The 20,993-nt window shown below is 32.4% G+C and overlaps 3 protein-coding genes and 1 long non-coding RNA gene across 5 annotated transcripts; 2 read left to right on the top strand and 2 right to left on the bottom strand.

Moving 5' to 3' along the window:
- Positions 1-237: 237 nt before the first annotated feature.
- Positions 238-4,632, top strand: LOC117133015. 2 transcript variants are annotated; one of them, XR_004456830.1, is made up of 3 exons: positions 238-1,703; positions 1,793-1,842; positions 4,357-4,632. It is a non-coding gene; the product is annotated as an uncharacterized LOC117133015 (long non-coding RNA). The 2 variants fall into 2 exon arrangements; XR_004456829.1 differs by lacking the exon at positions 4,357-4,632 and having other exon boundaries at positions 1,793-3,915.
- Positions 4,633-4,865: 233 nt separating this feature from the next.
- Positions 4,866-7,226, bottom strand: LOC103861272 (cystine lyase CORI3). Its single transcript, XM_009138988.3, has 7 exons — positions 6,925-7,226; positions 6,377-6,716; positions 5,956-6,174; positions 5,759-5,818; positions 5,493-5,648; positions 5,318-5,411; positions 4,866-5,227 (listed from the first exon to the last, which is right to left on the bottom strand). Exons 1-7 carry the CDS (start codon positions 7,176-7,178, stop codon positions 5,073-5,075), a joined length of 1,278 nt encoding a protein of 425 aa, XP_009137236.1. The 5' UTR covers positions 7,179-7,226; the 3' UTR covers positions 4,866-5,072.
- Positions 7,227-9,660: 2,434 nt separating this feature from the next.
- On the top strand, positions 9,661-14,613 carry LOC103864565. Its single transcript, XM_033288131.1, has 9 exons — positions 9,661-10,957; positions 11,479-11,752; positions 11,933-12,047; positions 12,119-12,243; positions 12,413-12,494; positions 12,599-12,710; positions 12,787-12,950; positions 13,047-13,167; positions 13,268-14,613. The coding sequence occupies exons 1-9, from the start codon at positions 10,769-10,771 to the stop codon at positions 13,607-13,609; spliced, it is 1,524 nt and encodes a 507-aa protein (XP_033144022.1). The 5' UTR covers positions 9,661-10,768; the 3' UTR covers positions 13,610-14,613.
- Positions 14,258-19,536, bottom strand: LOC103861263 (probable aminotransferase TAT4). The gene is made up of 7 exons (XM_009138979.3): positions 18,545-19,536; positions 18,105-18,444; positions 17,785-18,003; positions 17,572-17,631; positions 17,310-17,465; positions 17,125-17,218; positions 14,258-16,991 (listed from the first exon to the last, which is right to left on the bottom strand). The coding sequence occupies exons 1-7, from the start codon at positions 18,793-18,795 to the stop codon at positions 16,837-16,839; spliced, it is 1,275 nt and encodes a 424-aa protein (XP_009137227.1). The 5' UTR covers positions 18,796-19,536; the 3' UTR covers positions 14,258-16,836.
- Positions 19,537-20,993: the final 1,457 nt, after the last annotated feature.

Here is a 20,993-nt window from a genome sequence, read left to right as displayed (position 1 = left end):
CTGCGGAGATAAGTCCGGCACGGAGAGCTAGCGCTTCCGCTACCAGAGGAGAGTTAACGAGATCTTGGGTCATGGATCCTTGCTGTAGTGGATCCCCCGAGGCGTCGCGGATGATCCATGCGAGCCCCGCTCGATTCGACTGTTGATGGAAGGCCGCGTCTGATTTGCATATTGGTAATGATTCCATCTCTAGCCCTGATCGATTTGATCTTAATGGAGTCGGAAGAGCATTATTTTTTTCCGGTTGAGGCGGTTGCGCATCAGTTGTTTCCTTTTCCTCTTAATGAAAAGTAAAACTGATTCTGACAGGAGGTTTTACCTTTCTAGATAGAAAAATGAAGGTAAAATTGATTTTCCTCTTGAGTTTATTAAAAAGATAGTAACAACAAAATTCAACTTAAATTGTTGTGAACTTAAAATCCTTTCTTTTGGGACATGTTCAGAGATATATCTATTTCTGTAACTTTTCGTTCTTTACCTTGTAAGATACGACAAGCGATGACATAAGAATTAATACGATCCGGTTTAGGCCGGTTGAGGTTTAGGGTTTAATGTTGGCTATAGATATCGATAGGTCGGACTGACCCTAAATATCTTAACCTTATTTAACATTCCTAGATATTGATGTATTTTACACTATTCTGTTTCAAATAAAATAAATTAGAGTTTGATCCACATGTATGCGCAAATACTATTTCACTAGGTGATGACCCGCGCCCTGCGCGGGGTGAATGGTCTCTGCGCGGGGTGAATGGTCTAAAAAAATTATACATTTTAACCTATAGTTATTGAAAAGGTAAAACAAAAAGTGGCATATTATACTTGGTATAGATTAGCAGAAGTAACGTTTGATATAATGATTAATTCAAAGAAAACCAATTTGGGATTGGAAGTTAATTTACTCGATGTTTCAGTTAAAAAACAAGTTTACTGGAGTGTTCGGATAACGATAATCTTATTATGGTCGAGAAACAGTAATTGTCCTATTATCAAAGTTGTATCGTTATATTTTAGTAAAATTATACTGATTCGGGAGTACATAAAATTTATAAAAGAATAGAAATAAATTGAAGTAAATAATATTAGGTCGGAAAAAAAAGTAAATAATATGAGTTTACAAATTTAGTGGGGTGATTAGGACTCGAATTTGTAAAAGAGGCCTATTATTGAACTTTAATATTGATTGTGACTCAAAATACATATGAGTCTCTTTTAATTTATCTTTTATTTAAAAAGGTGTTTTTACTAAAAAATCTCGAGGGGACACGAGATAAGGGGCTACGGTTAAGCCTCTCCGCCCGATCTATCTTCTCATCACCTGAGAAATAAACATATTTCATTAACTAAGCTCAATCCCAATATATAAGAAGATTAAAAGCTGAATCGAGTAACTCAAGTCTCAGGGAATTTGAACCGATGAATTGTAGATCGACAAAGGCCCTATCAACAAACCTCCTGAATATTTGTTAATTTCTAGATGCATCGAGGACACAGTAAGCTTTCAATATAATCACTTATAGTCCCCATATTATTTGAAGTACTGTATTTTGTCGACTTCGTGAAGCCGCAAGTGGTATATCTTAGTGAAAAGAAAGGGCTGGAAAAGACTCCTGCAATTAAAACCGGAGAAGAGTGTACTGACTATCGCTCCTGACAAAATATCTCCTGAAGTTTGTTTAATTCGTTGACGCAGCGGTTACATGGTAAGATTTCAATTTATATTCTTATATAAATCTGAATGATCTGAATTACTGAATTGATTATAAGATTATTTATTTGGCGTTTATTTTAGTTTCCATTTACATGAAGTCGCAAAAGGTGTATCACATTCATCGTGGACAGGTTAGATTCCGACCTTATCGTTTATGGGTAATATATATTGCTTGAAATTTATTAACAATCACATGGAGGATAAAGTTGATACTTGATGATAAAAAGATAGTAGTAAACTTAAAATAAATAGTCGTTATCAATAAAAGGCAACAATTGCATACTGAAATAAAATATAACTCCAAGAATGATCATGAACATACCAACATAGAACTTTGGATGAGTTTATATACACATAGACAAAATGAGTTTATATACACATAGTCAAATATCATGAACATACCAACATAGAACTTTGGATGAGAAAGACCAAGAATGATCCAACGGAAGTTGGCTAGACAAATGTAGTTACAATCATTGATCAGTTCAATCTTGGAAACAACATATGATTCAGATAACTTGATATGTTAGGTGTCAAGGAAAAATTAAACAGAATCTTAGAACATTGTTGTCTCATTAAAGGATCAAACTGTGAAACCAGTCCTTTCTAACCGATGTATGGATTTTGTCTCCCTACAATATAATAACAAATGAAAGCATCAGATAATAAACACATAATTTGCTTACGATTTAAAGAATATACATCATAAGAAACCTAATTTTTTCGTCTACGAAAACCATTCAATGGTTTCTCCAGTAGGAGCCAAGTACTACTTCCAAAGTTTTATGACATTCACCATAATCTTCTACAAAAACTTTTTGGCTTCAAGTCAGAAATGAAATTCATGCTTAATATATTTTTGCTAGTTTTGAAACGTGTAGTTTGTGATATTATAGCTTTATGGATGATATGATATATATATATATATATATATAGTAACTGATAGGGTTTTGACCCACGAGATTTGAAAAAATAAATAATTTTCGCCATAAAGCAATATTACAAATCCCTAATTGTTAGTAGATTTCCAGACAAGTATAGAAAGTAATATACACATAGGGATAAAATTAAGGAAGTCTACATTAAGAATGACATATTCTTTAAACTGAATCGGAAAATTTAAATTTCCAAATTTAATGTCTGTCAACATTTATGTTAATTACGTAATCAAAGGCTCCGACTGGTGACCTTTTCGGGAACACGAGGAACGAATACGAAAGGAATGTATAAGAATAAAATTGAAGGAATGAAAAGGAATGCTTGTTCCTTATCAAATTTAACAAGGAATGTTTTTGTTCTATATTTCTCTACAAAAAAAGGAATGGAGAGGAACAAGAAGGAAAAACTATTCCTTGTGAATGGTGATTTTTTTTGGGAATGATAAGGAATTCAGTGTTCCCCTTCGTTCCTTGGTCACCATTCAAAGCCAAAAAGTCTTGTAATCAAAATTAAGAGATAGCCTAGAAAATTTTAATACAGTTTCACCAATTTTTGAATGTATTTTACTATCACTCAAGATTGCTTATAAATTTTTTATATACGACACTTTGATTTTACAATATAATTTTATTTATATTTTCCAGTTTCAAATTAAATTTTACTCACATATATAATTGTCTCTAAATAAACCAAAATAAATTTCACAAACCAAATAATTATAGAAGAACATAATTATGAATCGTTTATACATTCCAGACCTTAAAAATGTCATGTATCATTCATAAATCGTAGAATATTCATATTATAACAATATGAATCATATATATGGTCAAAATATCATTTGTGACTATAAATATCAGATAATCCTATTAATTTCGCATAACATTATAATCTTAGATTTCCAGACATTATAGAAAGTCTTATATGCAAGGAGCAAAAATAAAGAAAGTCCATAATAAAATGATATTTGACTTTAAACTTAATCAGAGAGGAATGATATAAATTACCAAATTTATTGTCTGTTACCATTTAATATAATTTCGAAATCAAAAAGTCTTGTTGCAAAATTTAAGGGATTGAAAAAATTTAATATGAAATTCCTTTTCAGATGTATTTTACAATCACGCAAGATATTCAATAGATTTTTTATAGACGACATTTTGATTTTACAATTTAAAAAGTTTATATTGATGCTATTAAAATAAATTCCCAAAAAAAAATCATGTATCCCATAATAATCCAAAAATATTAATCAAAATAGATGTCACCTAAAGAAGTTTTATAGAAGAACGTAATTCTGAACCGTTTATATTTTCCAGTCCTAAAAAAGGTCATGTTTTATTTATGAATCGTAAAGAACATGAATCTTATAAAACATGAATCGTATATATATAGTAAAAACCTCAACAATTTTTATTAAAACAAAATTATGTATGATAGCTTCTATGAAATAATACAGCATACACATCGAAGAATCCACTAATATTATACTAAAAATTTGTAAAATAATGAAGCATACACATCGCTCAATCCACTAATATTATGCTAAAAATATAGATAACTCTATTTTACCGTTCTTTTTGTGGCTATATATGTTTTGTTCGATAATTATTAAAATCCACTGAAGTGAGTAACTATACCTTGAAATGGTTCATGTTATATATGCAAGGCTTCTTCTCACTGATCAAAGAGAGATAATGTTGTAGGTCATAACCATCGGTTACGTCTCTCTTTGACCAATAGAAGAACGAAAGTTAGCTTACTGATGTTTCCACGCAATGGTTATCTCGGGTATTGTCTACGTTTTTAGTAATGCAATAACAACTCATATAGTATAGTAATATAATCTCTTCATATTATTAAATTTAATGAGCAATGGTATTATATGTAATTAGTCTAGGCAATAAAAGGCTATTTAATAAAGGGTGTGAGAATGATTCTCATGATGACACATAGGAAATGGCATTTTTGTTAATCACACATGGTGATAAGGTTAATTGTTTAAAATGCTCCTCAAATAATAAAAAAGAGATTTTATATAGATTTATGTTAGTTTAAGTATTTAGTGGTTGATATATATTTTAAACATTTACCATATTATATATTAAATATTTATATAATTTTTAAAACACAATAATTAAACAGAAGTTTACATGCTGTAAATATATAGATTATTTAGGTTAGTTGTCAATGTACTTGCACGCCAATCTATCTCAAATAAAACAGAATTTGGTACAAATTAATTTTATTATTCGCAAGTGGATACATCATGAGAAAACATTCTACGATTGATGACAACTACACCAATTTTATTTGTTACAGATACGAAGGTGTTCATGATTTATCTCACAGTACCAAAAACACCCATTTATTATCCTAGCATATGTAAATAGACGTAGGCAAATATCATCATGTTGACCCTTTATTTGTTCACGCCATTGACGTTTTTGAGTGAAGCTCCACGTTCAACGGAATGGCGTTCACAGAAGCTCTTCAATCTTTCAAATGCGTCCTCAACTGTTGGCGTTTCCATGTCGATAGAATGCCTCAGCCAATTCTTCTGCCTAAATGCAACCCCTAACCAATTCAACACACAACATGTTCTATGGTTAAACAAGAAAAAACATTGTAGTATATATTTTGCAAAGGGATTTGAAAAATTAGCACCTGGAAGAACGACGAGATTTTCTTCCATAGCAAGCTTACTGCAGAAGTCTTGATCGTCTTCAATGTCAGCAAAGCACGATATATCCAGCTTGGTCTGCGTAATAATGTTCAATGTCAAGATAGTGGCATCTCAAAATAAAAGAAGATAAATAATGTAGTAATAATAATAGAATACCCATAAAAAGGTGCACGCTTCGGGTTTCATGTAACAAGTGAGGCCAGGTATGTGCTTGACCTTAGAATATCCAATATCTACTTTATGTTTCAGAAAACTTCCCCTCTCATGGAAGAAATGTTTTGGAGTTCTCTCCAAAATGTCAGGCATTGCCGCCTATATATGTATTAACATTGAATGAACACCGCATAGTTAAAAATATTTGTTTACTCGTACAATAAGAGTAAGAGAGTAACCCGGGTTTACCGACATCAGACCGTCTTTACCTGAATAACAGTCGGAGGTTTAGCATTTATCTGGAGAAATTGGTTTGCAGCTTGTAATATCTGTCCACAATAACAAAAGGGTTAGACCAAAAATTAAAGACAACAATGTACAGGTTTAATTATCAAATCTAGTATATGGGCCGAAACTTAGAATGATGTGTTTATTGGTATGAAATAGTGTTAAAAAAGGATGGGACCTTAGTGTTTCTGAAGACACCGTCTAGATCGTGCAGCGCGAGCCAGCCAGTTCGCCATCCTGGGACATTCCATCCCTTAGATAAGGATCCGAGTGTAATCACTGGTACGATGGAAGAAAACTTTCCCATCGGAACAAAAGGGTTATTCCCGAAGACGGTCCATCTAAAAACTTCATCAGAAACCACCATAATCGAGAGTTCCTTAGCCAATTCAGCGAGCTGAGGTTCAACAATTACACAAGAAACAAGTTAGATGATCCGCATGTGAAATACTTAGATTCTACAAATTGTCAACAACTTAATGTTACACCGAACGTCATCTTTTGAAATGATATTTACATTCTTAGAAGAAAAAAAATGAAATACTTTAATTAGTAGTTTAGTAGTTATAAGACTGAAGAGTCTCTATATTTATAAGTACCTGCTTGAGATGAGCCTCCGAGTAGGTGTTTCCATTGGGATTGTGAGGGTTGATGATAAATATAGCAAACGTGTTCTTGTCTGTCACCTTTTTGACGCTTTCGAAGTCGATCTCAAAGTTTTGTTCAGGGATGAAATCATAGTAACGGACCTCGAGTTTCTTGTAGATGGAGCGTACTACATCCCACGGGAAGCCTGGCCTCGGAAGCAAAACGTTGGCTTTTGGTTTAGCCAGAATATCCACCGCAAGGTCAATTGCTCGTTTGCATCCAACAGTCATAAACACGTCATCTGCTGTTAGTTTCTTTGGAAGATCTCTGTTTAGATACTCTGCTACGGCACTAACAAAGAATAACGAAAGCAAAAATGATTGTGTCAAGACCCTTATGTGGTCGTAACGAGGATTCTTTAGATTGATAGATTACTGCCTTATATACAAATCTCACGTAGATACAAAAGTGTAACCTAATAACGATAATAAGGGACCTAATGAAGTTAGGGTGCAAAACTATAAGTGAGGCTAAATTAAAACTAGTCTTAAAATTTTACCTTTTGGCGAGCGGAAGGCCAATGCTAGGAGCATAGGCGTTTCCAGTGCCGGAGAGAATAACTTTAACAACAGCTTTTTCGGCTGAATTGCTGGTCTCCACGGCCTTGTTACTCGGGGGCAAAATGGGCTTACCATTAGGATCACAAAGAGACATGAGTTTAGAGGTGTAGGCACCTAGGGCGGCCGCAGCAGCTTCTTTGGCTGCCTCGCTCCCGCTGAACTGCCACTCAGTGCACATGGGGGTGGTCTCCATTTCTAACTTCTTTCTCTCTGTTTAGATTTTGCTTTTGAATGATTAGTTCGCTCTGCTACGAGTTAGAATATATAGTGAGATTTCTAACTACTTTTTTTCTGCCAATGATTTCCACATTGATATTTTGTCATCTCACGTGGGATATGAAAGATGATTAAAGCAGATGAGGAAATAAAATAATGCATGAAGAAATCCCGTAGAGTCTTTGTCTTCTTTCAATTATTTTGAGTCTCAGAATATGGTCCCTAGAAACCCTCGTAGGGTCGCATTCTCCTTTTAATCTTTTATCATATGTGTAAAAGAAACAAATTAAACGGTTCTGTCGATTACTCACAGACCCGGCCATGGGCTAAAGCCCGTAAAGCAAGGATTTTAGGCGCCGAGATATATATATATATAATTTGAGGCGCAAAATCGGTATAGGATGCTTTGGTTTAGTGGTCTGTTCTCATGCATCTATGACTAGGGAAGCCATGCTTCGCCCCTCATTATCTACTTTATATTTTATTTTTCGTTTTTAAAATAGATAATAATTAAAAATATTAAATATCCGATCTTAGCAAAACACGTGCTCAACTATCTAACAACTTTAACTTACTTATAAAACAAATAAGTTTTTTTTTCTTTTTTGTTTTTTTTTATTCATAAAACAAATAAGTTAATCCAAACCTAATTCCTTTGTTCGATTATACCTTTCTTCTATCTTTGATGCCTTTTCTCTACCGTCCTGAAGTTTATGTAATATTTTCATGGAGTTACACAAGAAAACTTCTCCTTCTTAAATTTATTTTCTTTGGTTCTAGGTTTTTTTCCTCCTTTTTCTTTTATTTTTTCGTAAGTTGTATCAGTTTTGAAAAGAAAAATAGAAATATAAATAAACACAAAAATCTCTCTAGTTTCATGAATAATGTATTGATATATTTTTTTCTCTTTCGTAAAAATTTAGCTTTTAACAATATTTTATTTTCTTATTATAAATTTAAATATTAAATAATTTTATTTGAGGGACACCATTTTTTTAGTAAGCTTTAGACGCTATTTAAGTCCGGACCGGTACTGATTACTCATAGTATCAAAGCAGAAGCAAAGATTTCCACGTACATTTTTTTTTTGTCTCCGTCTAGCGAAGAGAGGAGGGAAACCACCCATTTTTATTGTTATTTCTCTATTTGTTATAATTTTGGTCGGTTAGAAAACCATCTCTTAATGTTGGATATATAAATGAAAAATATTATAATATGTCCAAATATATATATTTTTAAATTGTTGTTTCGGAACAATCAGTTTTGATATCAATCTTGTAACTTTCAATAATGGACATATTATAGTATAATAATTTGTAAATTTTTTGGTCAATTACATACCGGGACCACTCATCAAATTTTCAACACTCATTTATTAAATCATATATAAGGGGAAATCACCAAGTTTTTTTCTAGACTTAAGCAGGACATAATATTCTATAAAACTTAACTAGATTTTGACCCATAGTTTAAAAACGCAGATTTTGTTCTCTTTTTAAATTATATAAAATTTGTTAATTATAAGATTATGTGTTTTTACATAAGATAGTCTGATACATTTAAAATTGTGTTGATTTTCTTTTACGTTTGAAAAATAATAAAAGGTGTTAGATATGCTATAAGAAGTTGTATATTTATATTTACAGAAATTAACTTTAGAAAAATATTTTATTAATTTTAAATTTATTATAAAGTATTTATATTTAAAAATATAATACTAAAGATATTTCTCATTGCATATTTTAATTAATTAGATGCATATATTTGTTCCAATCATAGAAAAAAACATCTATAAAAGGTTGCCAAAAATGAAAGTTTACGATTTTTTTTATTCCCCATAATTAATAAAATACAATACACAAAGATACATCACTTAATTTGTATAACAAAATTTATATTAGTTTCAATGATTTATTATCCATAAGATTAAGTTTATGTAACTGATTATAATTATTCAAAAAAGCTGGCTAAAAGGGAATTTACGATGGATATGCTAAACTTTTACCAAAATAAATGCAAATAGTTAATTAAAACTTATGGTTTTATTTTGATATGTAAAGAAAATTGTTTGGCATTAAAAATAACCTAGATCTTGATCCGCGCTACCGCGCGGATGTTGGATTTAACTTGCGTTCATATAAATTTATAAACCGTTATTTTATAAAATATTCATTTATATTTTTATGTTTTGTAAAATATATTCAGTGTAAAATATATTATATTATAATATAGATGTTTAATAATAATTTTTTATCTGTACGTAATATTATATTTATAATTTTATAACTTGATGCAATTTGATGTAATTGTAATATTTATATATTAACCTATTGATTTTTTTGTTTATTTATTTAAAAATGATTTAATTTTTTACAGTAGGTTTTTATGAATTATCATTAATTTTATGATATTTGGTTTTTTTGAAAATTATATTATAGCAGATTAATATATACTATATATTACAGTTTGTGTTTTTATTTTCAGCAAAAAAATAACAATTCATTGTAATTAATTAATTTAAACTTTTGATTTTAAGTGAAGTGGCAAATTTGTAAATAAGAAAGACATATAATGGCTAATGTGTAAATAAAAAGAAATATTTAATATATTATCCGTGTTTCCAAACAATTCTCATTTATCTGTTATCCAAGTTTCCAAACGACATAATCTGTAAATGAGAAAGAAATACACTGACTAAATATGTAAACAAAAAAAATATTTAATCTGATATCTTTGTTTCCAAACAATTTTCATTTAGTTTCCAAACAGTACCAAAAGGTACTTCAATTTTAATAATATAGATAATATAGATATATTTGTTGCCGTAGATATAGTGATATCTCCTTTTTTCTCACCCATAAACTCACATTCCTTTAACACTTCAAAACCTCTTTCACAAGTCATACCGTGTGCAATTATAGGCTTCGAATTTTACGAACCGCTCCGTCCCGCACCACATTTAACAGTAACAAAAATTTCTACATATACCATATATCTATACGTTTTTATAATATAGGAATTAGATGGGTCTTGTGATTGGTCAAAAAAATCATTATTTCCAATTGGTTGATTAAATAGTTGCTAAAAATATAGTTAAAAAAAACGGAATGGTATGACATGTAAATCTAACAATACTAAAAGCAGTATATAGAGAGCATACAGAGTGCCACGTCAGATTTTTTATTCAAACCAATCAGAAGCGTTTTATGTGACACATCATCCCGGGCTCGCGGTGTGGGTTTCTGAGAAGTGTTGTGGGCTTCATCGAAGTGTTGTGGGCTAAACCGTAGCGTTCTGGGCTTCACAGAGTTTTGTGTTGTTTGTGTCGTTTTGATGAAACCTCGAAGAATCCATCGGTGAAACGAGATTCTCAGCGCCTCTCCCTCTTCGTCTTCTCGGATCGAAGAGCAGAGAAACCGCGATTTAATCGAGCCACTCCTACACAATCAATACCTCCATAATGATTTCGTTTCACCTCCCCCTTTTCATCCTGATCCTCCTTCTTTATATACTGATCTTCTTTATTTCGTATCATCCAAAACCCTAGAATCACTCAAATCTCGATCCATGGCGATGAAACGAAATGGGAAGTCTCTTGCCTCCTCCGGCTCCGATGAAGAAGTCATGTTCTTCAAGGATGTCTCTCTGGGTCCACACGAGACTCAGCTACGCTTCCGGCTAATCCATTTCTGGGAGGCTCGGAACCCGGTGAAGAAAACACTGATTGGCCTCGAAATGCTCCTCATCGACGAACAGGTGCGTCGATTATTCTAAAAAAAGTTTCCAGTTTGTCAGATCTATGTTTCTGGGAATTTTAAGCTAGCGTTTATTTTAGACGTTTTCTTCTAGGCTTGGTTAATAGTTAAAGTAGTGTTTGTTTTGTATCTGTTTTACTTCGGGTTTTATTCTTTCTGAGGTTTCATTCTGATTCTCATTTCACGGTTTGTAATTTTTTTGTTCCGACATCAGGGAACTGTTAGCTTTGTATCTGTTTTACTACTTCGGGTTTTATTCTTTCTGAGGTTTCATTCTGATTCTCATTTCACGGTTTGTAATTTTTTTCCCGACATCATGAAACTGTTAGCTTTGTATCTGTTTTACTACTTCGGGTTTCATTCTTTTTGAGGTTTTATTCTGATTATCATTTTTTGGTTTGTAATTTTTCCGACATCAGGGAACTGTTAGTTTTGTATAGGTTTTACTTCCGGTTTCATTATTTTCTGAGGTTTCATTCTGATTCTCATTTCATGGTTTGTATTTTTTTTTTCCGACATCAGGGAACTGTTATTCAAGGATTCATCCCACCGGGACGAATTAAGAAGTACTTGCCTGATATGAAACGTGGATCAGTTTACAAACTCATCAACTTTTACGGGTCGAAAAACAAACCGGTTTATCGCGTTGCTGATCATGTCGCAACCGTGTCTTTCACATGGAACTCTGAAATGTCGGTTCTTCACGAGATTCCCATCTCTTTTGGTGAAGACCGTTTCAGGTTTCATTCATACGAAGATTTTGAAGCCAACTGTGATCTCAAAGGTGACCTCTACGGTAAGCATATTGGTTTTACAAATCATCTCTCAGTTTCATTGCTTTGTATGTAGTTTGTTAGTCTATCCTCCTGTTTAGGTAAAGAAATCTAGAATTTTAGGGTTAAATAAGTAGTTGAAATATTTGGTTTATAGAGTTTTATTAGTCTTCTAACTTACTCTTTTCATGAAAATGTTATAGATGTTGTTGGTCACATGAAGCTGGTCGATGGACAGACACTTCTTGCACGTCCCAGCCTTGACGATGTGAAGATTGCTACCGCTCGGCACATTATGATTCATGTGCAGTCACATGAGTAAGTGTGTTCTTTATTCCAAGTAATCATCTCTCAGTAGTTCTTAAATCCCTATGAGTTTATTTTTGCAGTGGACCTGTGATGAAGCTCTACCTTTGGGACCAGGCTGCAGCAGACTTCTGCAAGAAATTCAACTCCAGTAAAAGCATTCCCACAGTGCTTTTGGTCACAACTGTTAACACTAAGCGTCTCGGAGGTAATTATTTAGCTTTTTAGACTCATTTTTTGAGTGATAATTGTGACATGTCTCTTAAGTGGTCAGCAACTTATTAACCATTCTAGCTTATTTACCATTCGTAAAATGTTTTTCTTCTTTATCATTAGCTTCTAAGTTTCACACAATCCTTTTTAATGGCGATGAACAGGTACCCTTGCCCTGGCTTCTATGTCCTCCACACGGGTTTTCATGGACTATGATGTCCAACCAACCAGGGATTATTTCTCTTGGTATGTATCCCCGTCTTCAGCATCTTTTCTATACAGTTTATCTGAAGCGTACACTTACACTTATAGGAGTGCATGACTAAACACTGCTTTACGTTTTGTTTCAGGCTGAGCTCCAACCCCGAGATTGCTAATCAGGTTATCGCAGACGTCATCACTAAGCGTGAGACACTGACTATAGCAGATATATTCTCATACATGACTCAAGAATCTGCAAAGGTAAAAGTAAAGCTATATTACTTTCTCATTTTGAAACGCTACTATATTTTAATCACATGATTATAAACTGATGCAGGATGCCTTTTTTGAGTGCACGGCTACAATTGATGATGTTGTGCATGGCTCTTCTTGGTACTATATTGCATGCAGTGAGTGCCATTCTAAGGCTACCAAGGGCCCATCTTCGTTGATTTGTACAAACACAAAATGTGAGAAGGTTAACACAGTTGGCATTCCACAGTATGTTTTCTCTCCCTAATATTGAATTATTCTTTCACTGGTATTAGTTTTCGGTTATTACATTCGTGACGTTATTTTCTAATTCTAACACAACAGGTACCGTGCAAAGATTTCGGTTTATGACAAGACCGAACAAGCTTTTTTTGTCCTCCTTGGAGATGCTGGGCGTGAGTTGACTGGGAGGCACGCATCCGAGTTGGTTAACAGCTACTTTGAGGTAACTGAGCATCAGTTTGTAGTCTCACATGATTTTTTCCTTTTTTTTGTTGATATTCACTCAAGTCATTTGAACTGACATTATTATACTTGAACGTAAGGTTAATAAAAGCGAAGGAGCTGACCATGTGGTGCCTGTCCCGGAAGCACTAATCAGCACCATCGGACAGACACATAAGTTCTGTGTGAAAGTTACAGACCACAACTTCTCAGGCAATACCCGAGCCATAACTGTCACCAAGATCCTCCCTCTAGACACACCACCACCCACGGAAGCCTCAGTTGGAAATGACATTGCAACAACCTCCGAGGAAGCAATGCAGTCTGGAAACGATGTCTGCGAACATCCCAAAAGCCGTGGAGATTCTCTAGATGAGGAGAGCAAGAGGACGTGTACCAGGGCTGATCCAGAGACAGCTAAACGCCCAAGATGTGAGAATTAGAGCTTGAGTTCATTGGTTTTTGAGTGTTTGCTTTCCAGTTCAAGGATTGGTTTTTTTCTTTAAATTTGCTGCAGTTTAAGTACTTTTGGGTTTTTTTAAAGACAATGCATTGTCTGTTTTCTATTTAAGACTTTGTTTCCAAAGCAATGAAAGCTTACAGGTCTTTGACGCAAAACTTTGCTTTGTAGCAAGTTCATGATTTAGAGCAGTAGTGCTGTTGGATAGACTTCGGTAAACAATCTGTGTAACAGCCGTATTGTTGAAGTCATTTGTGTCCTCAAACTGCCATAACCAACATAACAAAAACAAACCAAAAAACTTTAGGAAACTTGATTCACCCACGGGTGACTTTAGGAAATTTGCCAGATTTATGTGTATAAAATATTCTTTTGCTTATAAACAAGAAACCCACTCACCCTTGCTAATCTTCAACGCCTCTCACATTCCAACGATTCTGTTTCACACCCACTTTGAAAAGGTATTCTTTGGCCACGCTCATTTTAGTTAGTATTGTGTAGATTGGTTTGGCCATAGTGTATTGATTTTGATTGAATTTTATTATATTCTGCTCTGTTTATATATGCCTTTGGCCCCATTTTTCATTCAAGTTTGCTTTGTTTTTATAATATAAAAGCCTTAAGCTTTCTCTGTTTTGGTCAGCCATTACTCATTATATGTTTCACTAGAGTGTAGAGATTTTGATGAAAGCTTATCATATTTTGCTCTGTTTTAGTGGGCAAAATTATGATACTTCATTCCACTGTTCAGTTTTAAATAAACTTAAAGATTTTATTTTTGTCAGTGTTTGGTCCATTTACGTACAATTCAAGTGAAAAAAATAAGGGAAAAAAATATCAAGGATCGAGTAATTTTTTTTTGATTTCTTTGTGGAGTTTAAGTTTCTCTTTGGTCAAGGAATTGGAATATCCAATCCAATCAAACCATGATTTAGTTTCTGTTAGCGGATTCTGCAAAAAAAATATAAAAATATAAATATGAAAAAATAGAATATCACAAAACCTAAAAGCTGAATATAATTTAAAATATATTTCAAAACTGGCCCAGATAAATGTAACATAAATGCCAAAAAATTAATAACAAACATGCAATGAAACTGAAGGTTTAATAAACTAATATCTATTGTAAACTTATATATGTGATAGTAATTATATGGGATGAAAGTAATATATTTTACTAATTTATGTTCACTTCTTTCTTAATTCCAGGCTCTCTAACTCAGGAAACAACATCACATCTACACCATTTTCTTCAAAAAGATTCACCATCTTATTTATGATTTCCGCTACTTTGTGTTAAAACTTTTACATCTCCTCTTACTAACGATAATGACTTTCTTCTGATTGTAAACATGGTTTATACCAAATTTTATTTTCTAAACAGATCTACTATACTCTGGACAACCTAAAAGCTTATCAAATCAAATTATTTAAACACATATTCCGCGCGTAGCGCGGACAAGGGATCTAGTAACTATAAAAACCAAGAACAGAATCTTATAAAGGATTCTTCTTTAATATTATAGATACTAGGTGGCTTCACATCCCGCGCTTGCGCGGGGTCAGTATTTATTATATTTTCTTGTTATTTGGAAGTTCTATATTCTTGGTCAAATTGTTTTAGTTGTGCTATTTCTATTTATTTCGGTTATTTGACATGTGACCACTGTAGTTACGTTAACTGTTATATCATAACCATTGATCTTATTATTTCGTATTCTTTTCAAATATTTTCTCATTAGTTGGACTTTGGTCTTTAATCTTCTACTTCTGTTTTGTTTGACGTTGTCATAATTCCCAATATTTATTATCGAAGTAGATGCCCTTCTCCTATAGAAATTGTGATTACAGTTAATTGTACATTCGGGATGATGACTTCCTGTGTGACATTGACCAAGTCTCCAGACCACCATCTTCCATGTTTTGGTACTTATGCTCATGCTCATGCTCATGCTCAGTGTAGTTACTATACAGATGAATGTCATATAAAATCTATCATTGAATTGGTCTTTTGTAACGTTTGCCCATGTTTTTTTTGTAATGCTTGTCGATGGTGAGAAGAGTCATTTCTCTCAATGATTCGTGTTTCATGCGTTTGTTTTTGTAATCTATAATTTTTTTTAAAAAAGTTCCTCCTTGTTTACAATGGTCTAATTGTTGTTACACTTCATGCATAAATAATATTGCGAGAGAAATAAATAATAAGCACCATTCCGTCAACACCATTGTTATGTGACTCTTCATTTTCCAGTTTGTTCATCTCTTTTCTTTTCACTATTTGTGCTTCCTCATCCCGTTCATCTAATAAGTTTTTAAAATAAAAGTGTAAATGGTTCAATGTAGTAGCTTTTAAATTTGTAAACGACTTATCAAATGCATATCAGAGCAGGTCATTCCGTAATTTCTCTAGTATTGTTTTTCAGTACACAACATCCAGCAAAAACATAGGTAAACTGAATAAAAGTTTGGCAATCAAAAATTTATTGAATTGTGATCTAATTTAAAGGAAACGCATAAACTTGAAAATAAGAAAAAAAAGTACAAATTATTGTATCACATGCAGTGCCGGTCCTACAAAATTTAAGACCAAAAGCAAATTAAAAAAATTAGCCGCTTTACTGGGGAATCAAACACTGGCTGGGGCAGAAGAGTTTGTAAACCTGAGATTTTACCACTAGACCTAGATAAACTTTTGAAAATATGTGTCATGAAGCGGTCGGAAGCCACTGGGCTTGGTCCAAGGCCGGCTCTGATCACATGCATACATTAGATATCCAACCTTAAGCTAAAAGTTCTTAGAATCTTACTTGAATCTATCTACGCCGGCCGGTTGGTTCAGGGTAGGAAGTGCTATTGACAATAATTATTCAGTCCGATCTGATTCAACATGCTTTTGAGCTATATATATGACACTACCTATCACCTATGTGCTTTGAAATAACTAAGAGAATAATATCAATGTACTAGTATAATATAAATTTTACACCAGAGTCCAAATAATTTAGAAATTAAAAGACATTGAAATTTATTAACTTTATTTTTAATGTAAAATACATCAAATATTGCAAACAATGAGAAAAGATTACACGATTGGTGATTAGTGCACCAAATTATTTGTTACAAATACGAAAGTGTTGATGACTTATCTCCAATCAATAGAACACTCGTTTATTATTAAAGAAATTAGAAAAAAGGTTGCATATTGACCCTTTAGTTGACCCCGTTGACGTCTTCGGGTGAAGCTTCACCAATAGTGATGGAGTGGCGTTTACAAAAGCTCTTCAATCTTCCAAATGCATCCTGCAGAGTTGCACTATCCATGTCGATAGAATGCCTCGCCCAGTTGGTCACACCAAAAGCGACCCCTAAACCAATCCAGCCCACAACATATATGTTTAAATGTTAAAATTATAACAGAAAAAAAAATGATTTGATTTTTCTTTAATTAATGATAAACCGTTAAACGTTGGACATAGGTAATGTGATGTTGATTAATACCTGGTAAAAGGACGAGGTTTTCCTCAGTAGCAAGCTTTTCACAGAAGTCTTCAGCATCTTTAATGTCCACGAAGCATGATATGTTCAGCTCGGTCTGCGAGAAGAAAAGAAACAAAATTAAATTTAATGAATGATTTCGAAATAGTTAGAAATGATAAAGAGATATAGTAACGGTAATAGAATACCCATAAGAAGGTGCATGCTTCAGTTTTCCGGTAGCAGGTGAGGCAAGGTATGCCCTTGACCACAGAATATGCATAATCGGCTTTATCTTTCAGATATTTCTGCCTCCTAACGAAGAAATCTTCAGGAGTTTTGTCCAAGATGGTGGGAATAGCCGCCTACATTATCGATAAATTCGCCATATGACAATAAGTGGAATAGTCCGTTACATTTTGTTTTATCTGGTTAAAAAGGTGTCCCAAACCAAAATGGAAAGTCTCGTACCTGGATCACCGTTGGTGGTTTAGAATTTATCTCAAGAAATTGTTTTGCAGCATCGAAGATCTGTCCATATATAACAAGTTTTGGTCAAAAAAAAGTTTTGGTCAAAACGTTAATAAGAATGAAAATGTCTAACTCTTAATATCAAACATTATACATAGTAATTTTAGTGATACATATCCTAAAGAGTGATCGAGAAAAATATATAGATCGAACCTTGGTGGTTCTAAAGACACCATCTAGGTCGTGCAGCGCTAGCCAGCCAGTACGCCATCCGGGGACAGTCCATCCCTTGGAAATGGACCCGAGGGTAACCACCGGTACAATCGACGAAAATTTCGCCATGGGGACAAAGGGATTACTCCCAAACACAGTCCATCGAAACACTTCGTCAGAAACCACCATTATCTTCAGTTCCCGAGCCAACTCAGCGATCTATGGTTCATTAATATACATACATGCAGTCACAAGATTAGAACAAAAGGTCATGTGATGTGAATACTTTTATCGTTAATTAGATTATATGTAAAAAACACCTCCTTGAGATGAGCTTCAGTGTAGATGTTCCCAATGGGATTGTGCGGGTTGATTATAAATATCGCAAACGTGTTCTCATCCACTTGCGCTCGGACGCTATCAAGGTCAATCTCATAGTCCTTTTCAGGGACGAAGTCGTATTTGCGGACCTCAAGTTTCTTGTAGATGGTACGGACCATGTCCCATGGGAAGCCTGGCTTGGGAAGCAAGACGTTGGCATTTGGTTTGGCCAGGATATCAACCGCAAGCTCGATGGCTTGTTTGCATCCAACGGTCATAAACACGTCATTAGCTGTCAGTTTGTTCGGAAGATCTCGGTTTAGGTACTCCGCTACGGCACTGATGAGAATAGCAAATATTAATTATGAGACAATTTTTGAAACAATTTTTTTTTTAAAGTGATAAGTGATACTTATATAGTTGTGTGTATATAAAACACCTTTTGGCCGCTGGAAGGCCTATACTGGGTGCGTAGGCGTTTCCTAATCCGCAGAGGACGGAATGAACAACAGCCTTTTCAGCGGTATGGCTGGTCTCAGCGGTTTCAACTCGAGGAGGCAAAATGGGCTTTCCATTAGGATCGCAAAGAGCAAAGAGCTTAGAGGAGTAAGCGCTTAGCGCGGCAGCTGAGGCTTCTTTGGCCGCCTCGCTACCACTGAACTGCCAGTCAACGTTGCTGTCGTTTGCCATATTTATTGAGACTAGCTTTGAATTTACTGTTTTTGTCTCTCTAGCTGAGATTGTTGTTTTTGGTGATTACTCGCATCGCTACGAGTGAGGTTATATAGTAAAAGTTTCCACATATATCGCATTTTTCTATAGCTGGATAACGTGCTAATTATTCAAATGAATATAGTGGGAGAAAAACAATTAGTATAGCCTCTACGCGTTAGAACGTGGGTTTCCGTCGATTAAGGTGGCTACAATTATATTTTTGTAAACGCATGATAAAGTTGTTGTTATAAAATATTTGAGGAACGAATACGTAGAAGAGGTACATTTCGGTCTTCCAGGAAAACCATACTCGTATAAAAAAGGTTATATGTGTTTCTGTTGACTAACATATAAACTTATTTACTGTTCTTAGAAAAAATATTTATACAAAATAGTAATTTGATTTGCCAATTTTATAAATATGTCTTATATATTAATTGATAAAAATTACAACATTGTTTTGTAACCACGTGTCACTATTAGAATGAAATTCAGAATTTTTAAAGAAATAGGTTGGTTCATCTTAACTTATATTATATTTGGTACAAAAGAATATTCTCGCACTTTCCTTAAATAAAATTTACGGAATTACCTAATATAGTTAACATATATATGAAAATTAATGATTATGAATAATAAATATTTAATAATATATATTTTTTTGTATCTCAGCTCTTTTTTGTTTAATTTTATATTACTAAAAGATATTAAACAACCACATTAACCATATAATAAAAAATATTTTTTTTCTTATATGTTATATTTTGAATTTTAAAACGACTATAAATTACTAAAAATGTTAAATGTCTCACACTAAAATTTTGTGATCAATGGTTTAACTTTGTATGGTAATAACAAGATACAAATGATCATAAATCGCATAAATATGAAATCTCATTTACTAGACATTCATATTATATATTAATACAGTTTACAATTAAACTATATAACATAGAAACATACCTAAATATGATAATTTCTAAATTTGTATTGAAAAAGTATTAAAACCTTAATATTTAAATTTTGAAATTTGTATTCAAAAAGTCGCACATTATAAATTTTGTGTTTATCACATAAGTATAAACTAGATTTTAACCTGCACACTCGTGCGGGTAACATTTCATTAATAAATATAAAATTTTTATATTATTTTGTATATAATAATTATGATAATATTTTGCTGTCATTTTAAAAATAATTAAATAGATGATATATAGTTCTAAATATTAAAATTTAACATATGTCAACAATTTTAATTCTTGTAAAAATTATTACATAATTTATGAATATTAATCATTTTAAAAGGTGAATGATATTTTAGTCACTTTAAACGGTGAATAATATTTTATTTATTTATCTTACTGAAATTTGTTTTTCAAAATATATTGGTTTACCGATTCAACATAATTTTAATATGTTTGCAAAAAAAAACATAATTTAAAGATGTAATTCATTAATTACTTCTATTTTAATATAATGTAGAATTTACTTATAAAAATTATAAAATTAGCAAAAAAATCATTATTTTTTTATAAGAAAAATTAATTAAAATTAATTTATAATAATATTATACTACTAATTTCGAAATTAATCAGTGCATTAATTAAAAGAATATTTAAAATTTTAAAAAGATTTTGTTAGATTTTTTCTCAACAGATTTCGTTATTCCTAAAACAAATGTTTAAATTTATAGTTAAAATGGATTTGTTATTAATATCCTTATAATTATTTAGAAATGTTATACATTAAATAAACTAATGTAAACAATAAAACAATTATTTGAATATATGAACCGAGACTTCTAGTATGACTATTTTGTAGTAGATAAAAATAATACTTCTATTTTAATAGAGAAGATTCTTGATAATAAATATTTATATTAAAATATTATATATATATATATATATATATGTCTATGTCATTGAAATTTAGTTCTATACCTTATAAAATAAATAAAATGATTGTTTTGATTTATTTACTAAATAAGTATCGTAAATAAACATGATGTATTGTTTTGATTTATGTGTTTAGACTAATTTAATTATATACATAATATGTAACTGAATACAAATAAATAATAATAGATAAAAGTTATTTTTATATATAACATTTATCTTGCGTAATTGGGCGGGTCTTAAGCTAGTAATATAAGAAAAGAGAAAACGAGCATCAAA

Source organism: Brassica rapa, chromosome A01 (genome assembly GCF_000309985.2).
Source record: "Brassica rapa cultivar Chiifu-401-42 chromosome A01, CAAS_Brap_v3.01, whole genome shotgun sequence".
NCBI classification, from domain to species: Eukaryota; Viridiplantae; Streptophyta; class Magnoliopsida; order Brassicales; family Brassicaceae; genus Brassica; species Brassica rapa.
Note: the sequence above shows the minus strand (reverse complement) of the source record. Positions and strands in the feature narration are given on the sequence as shown.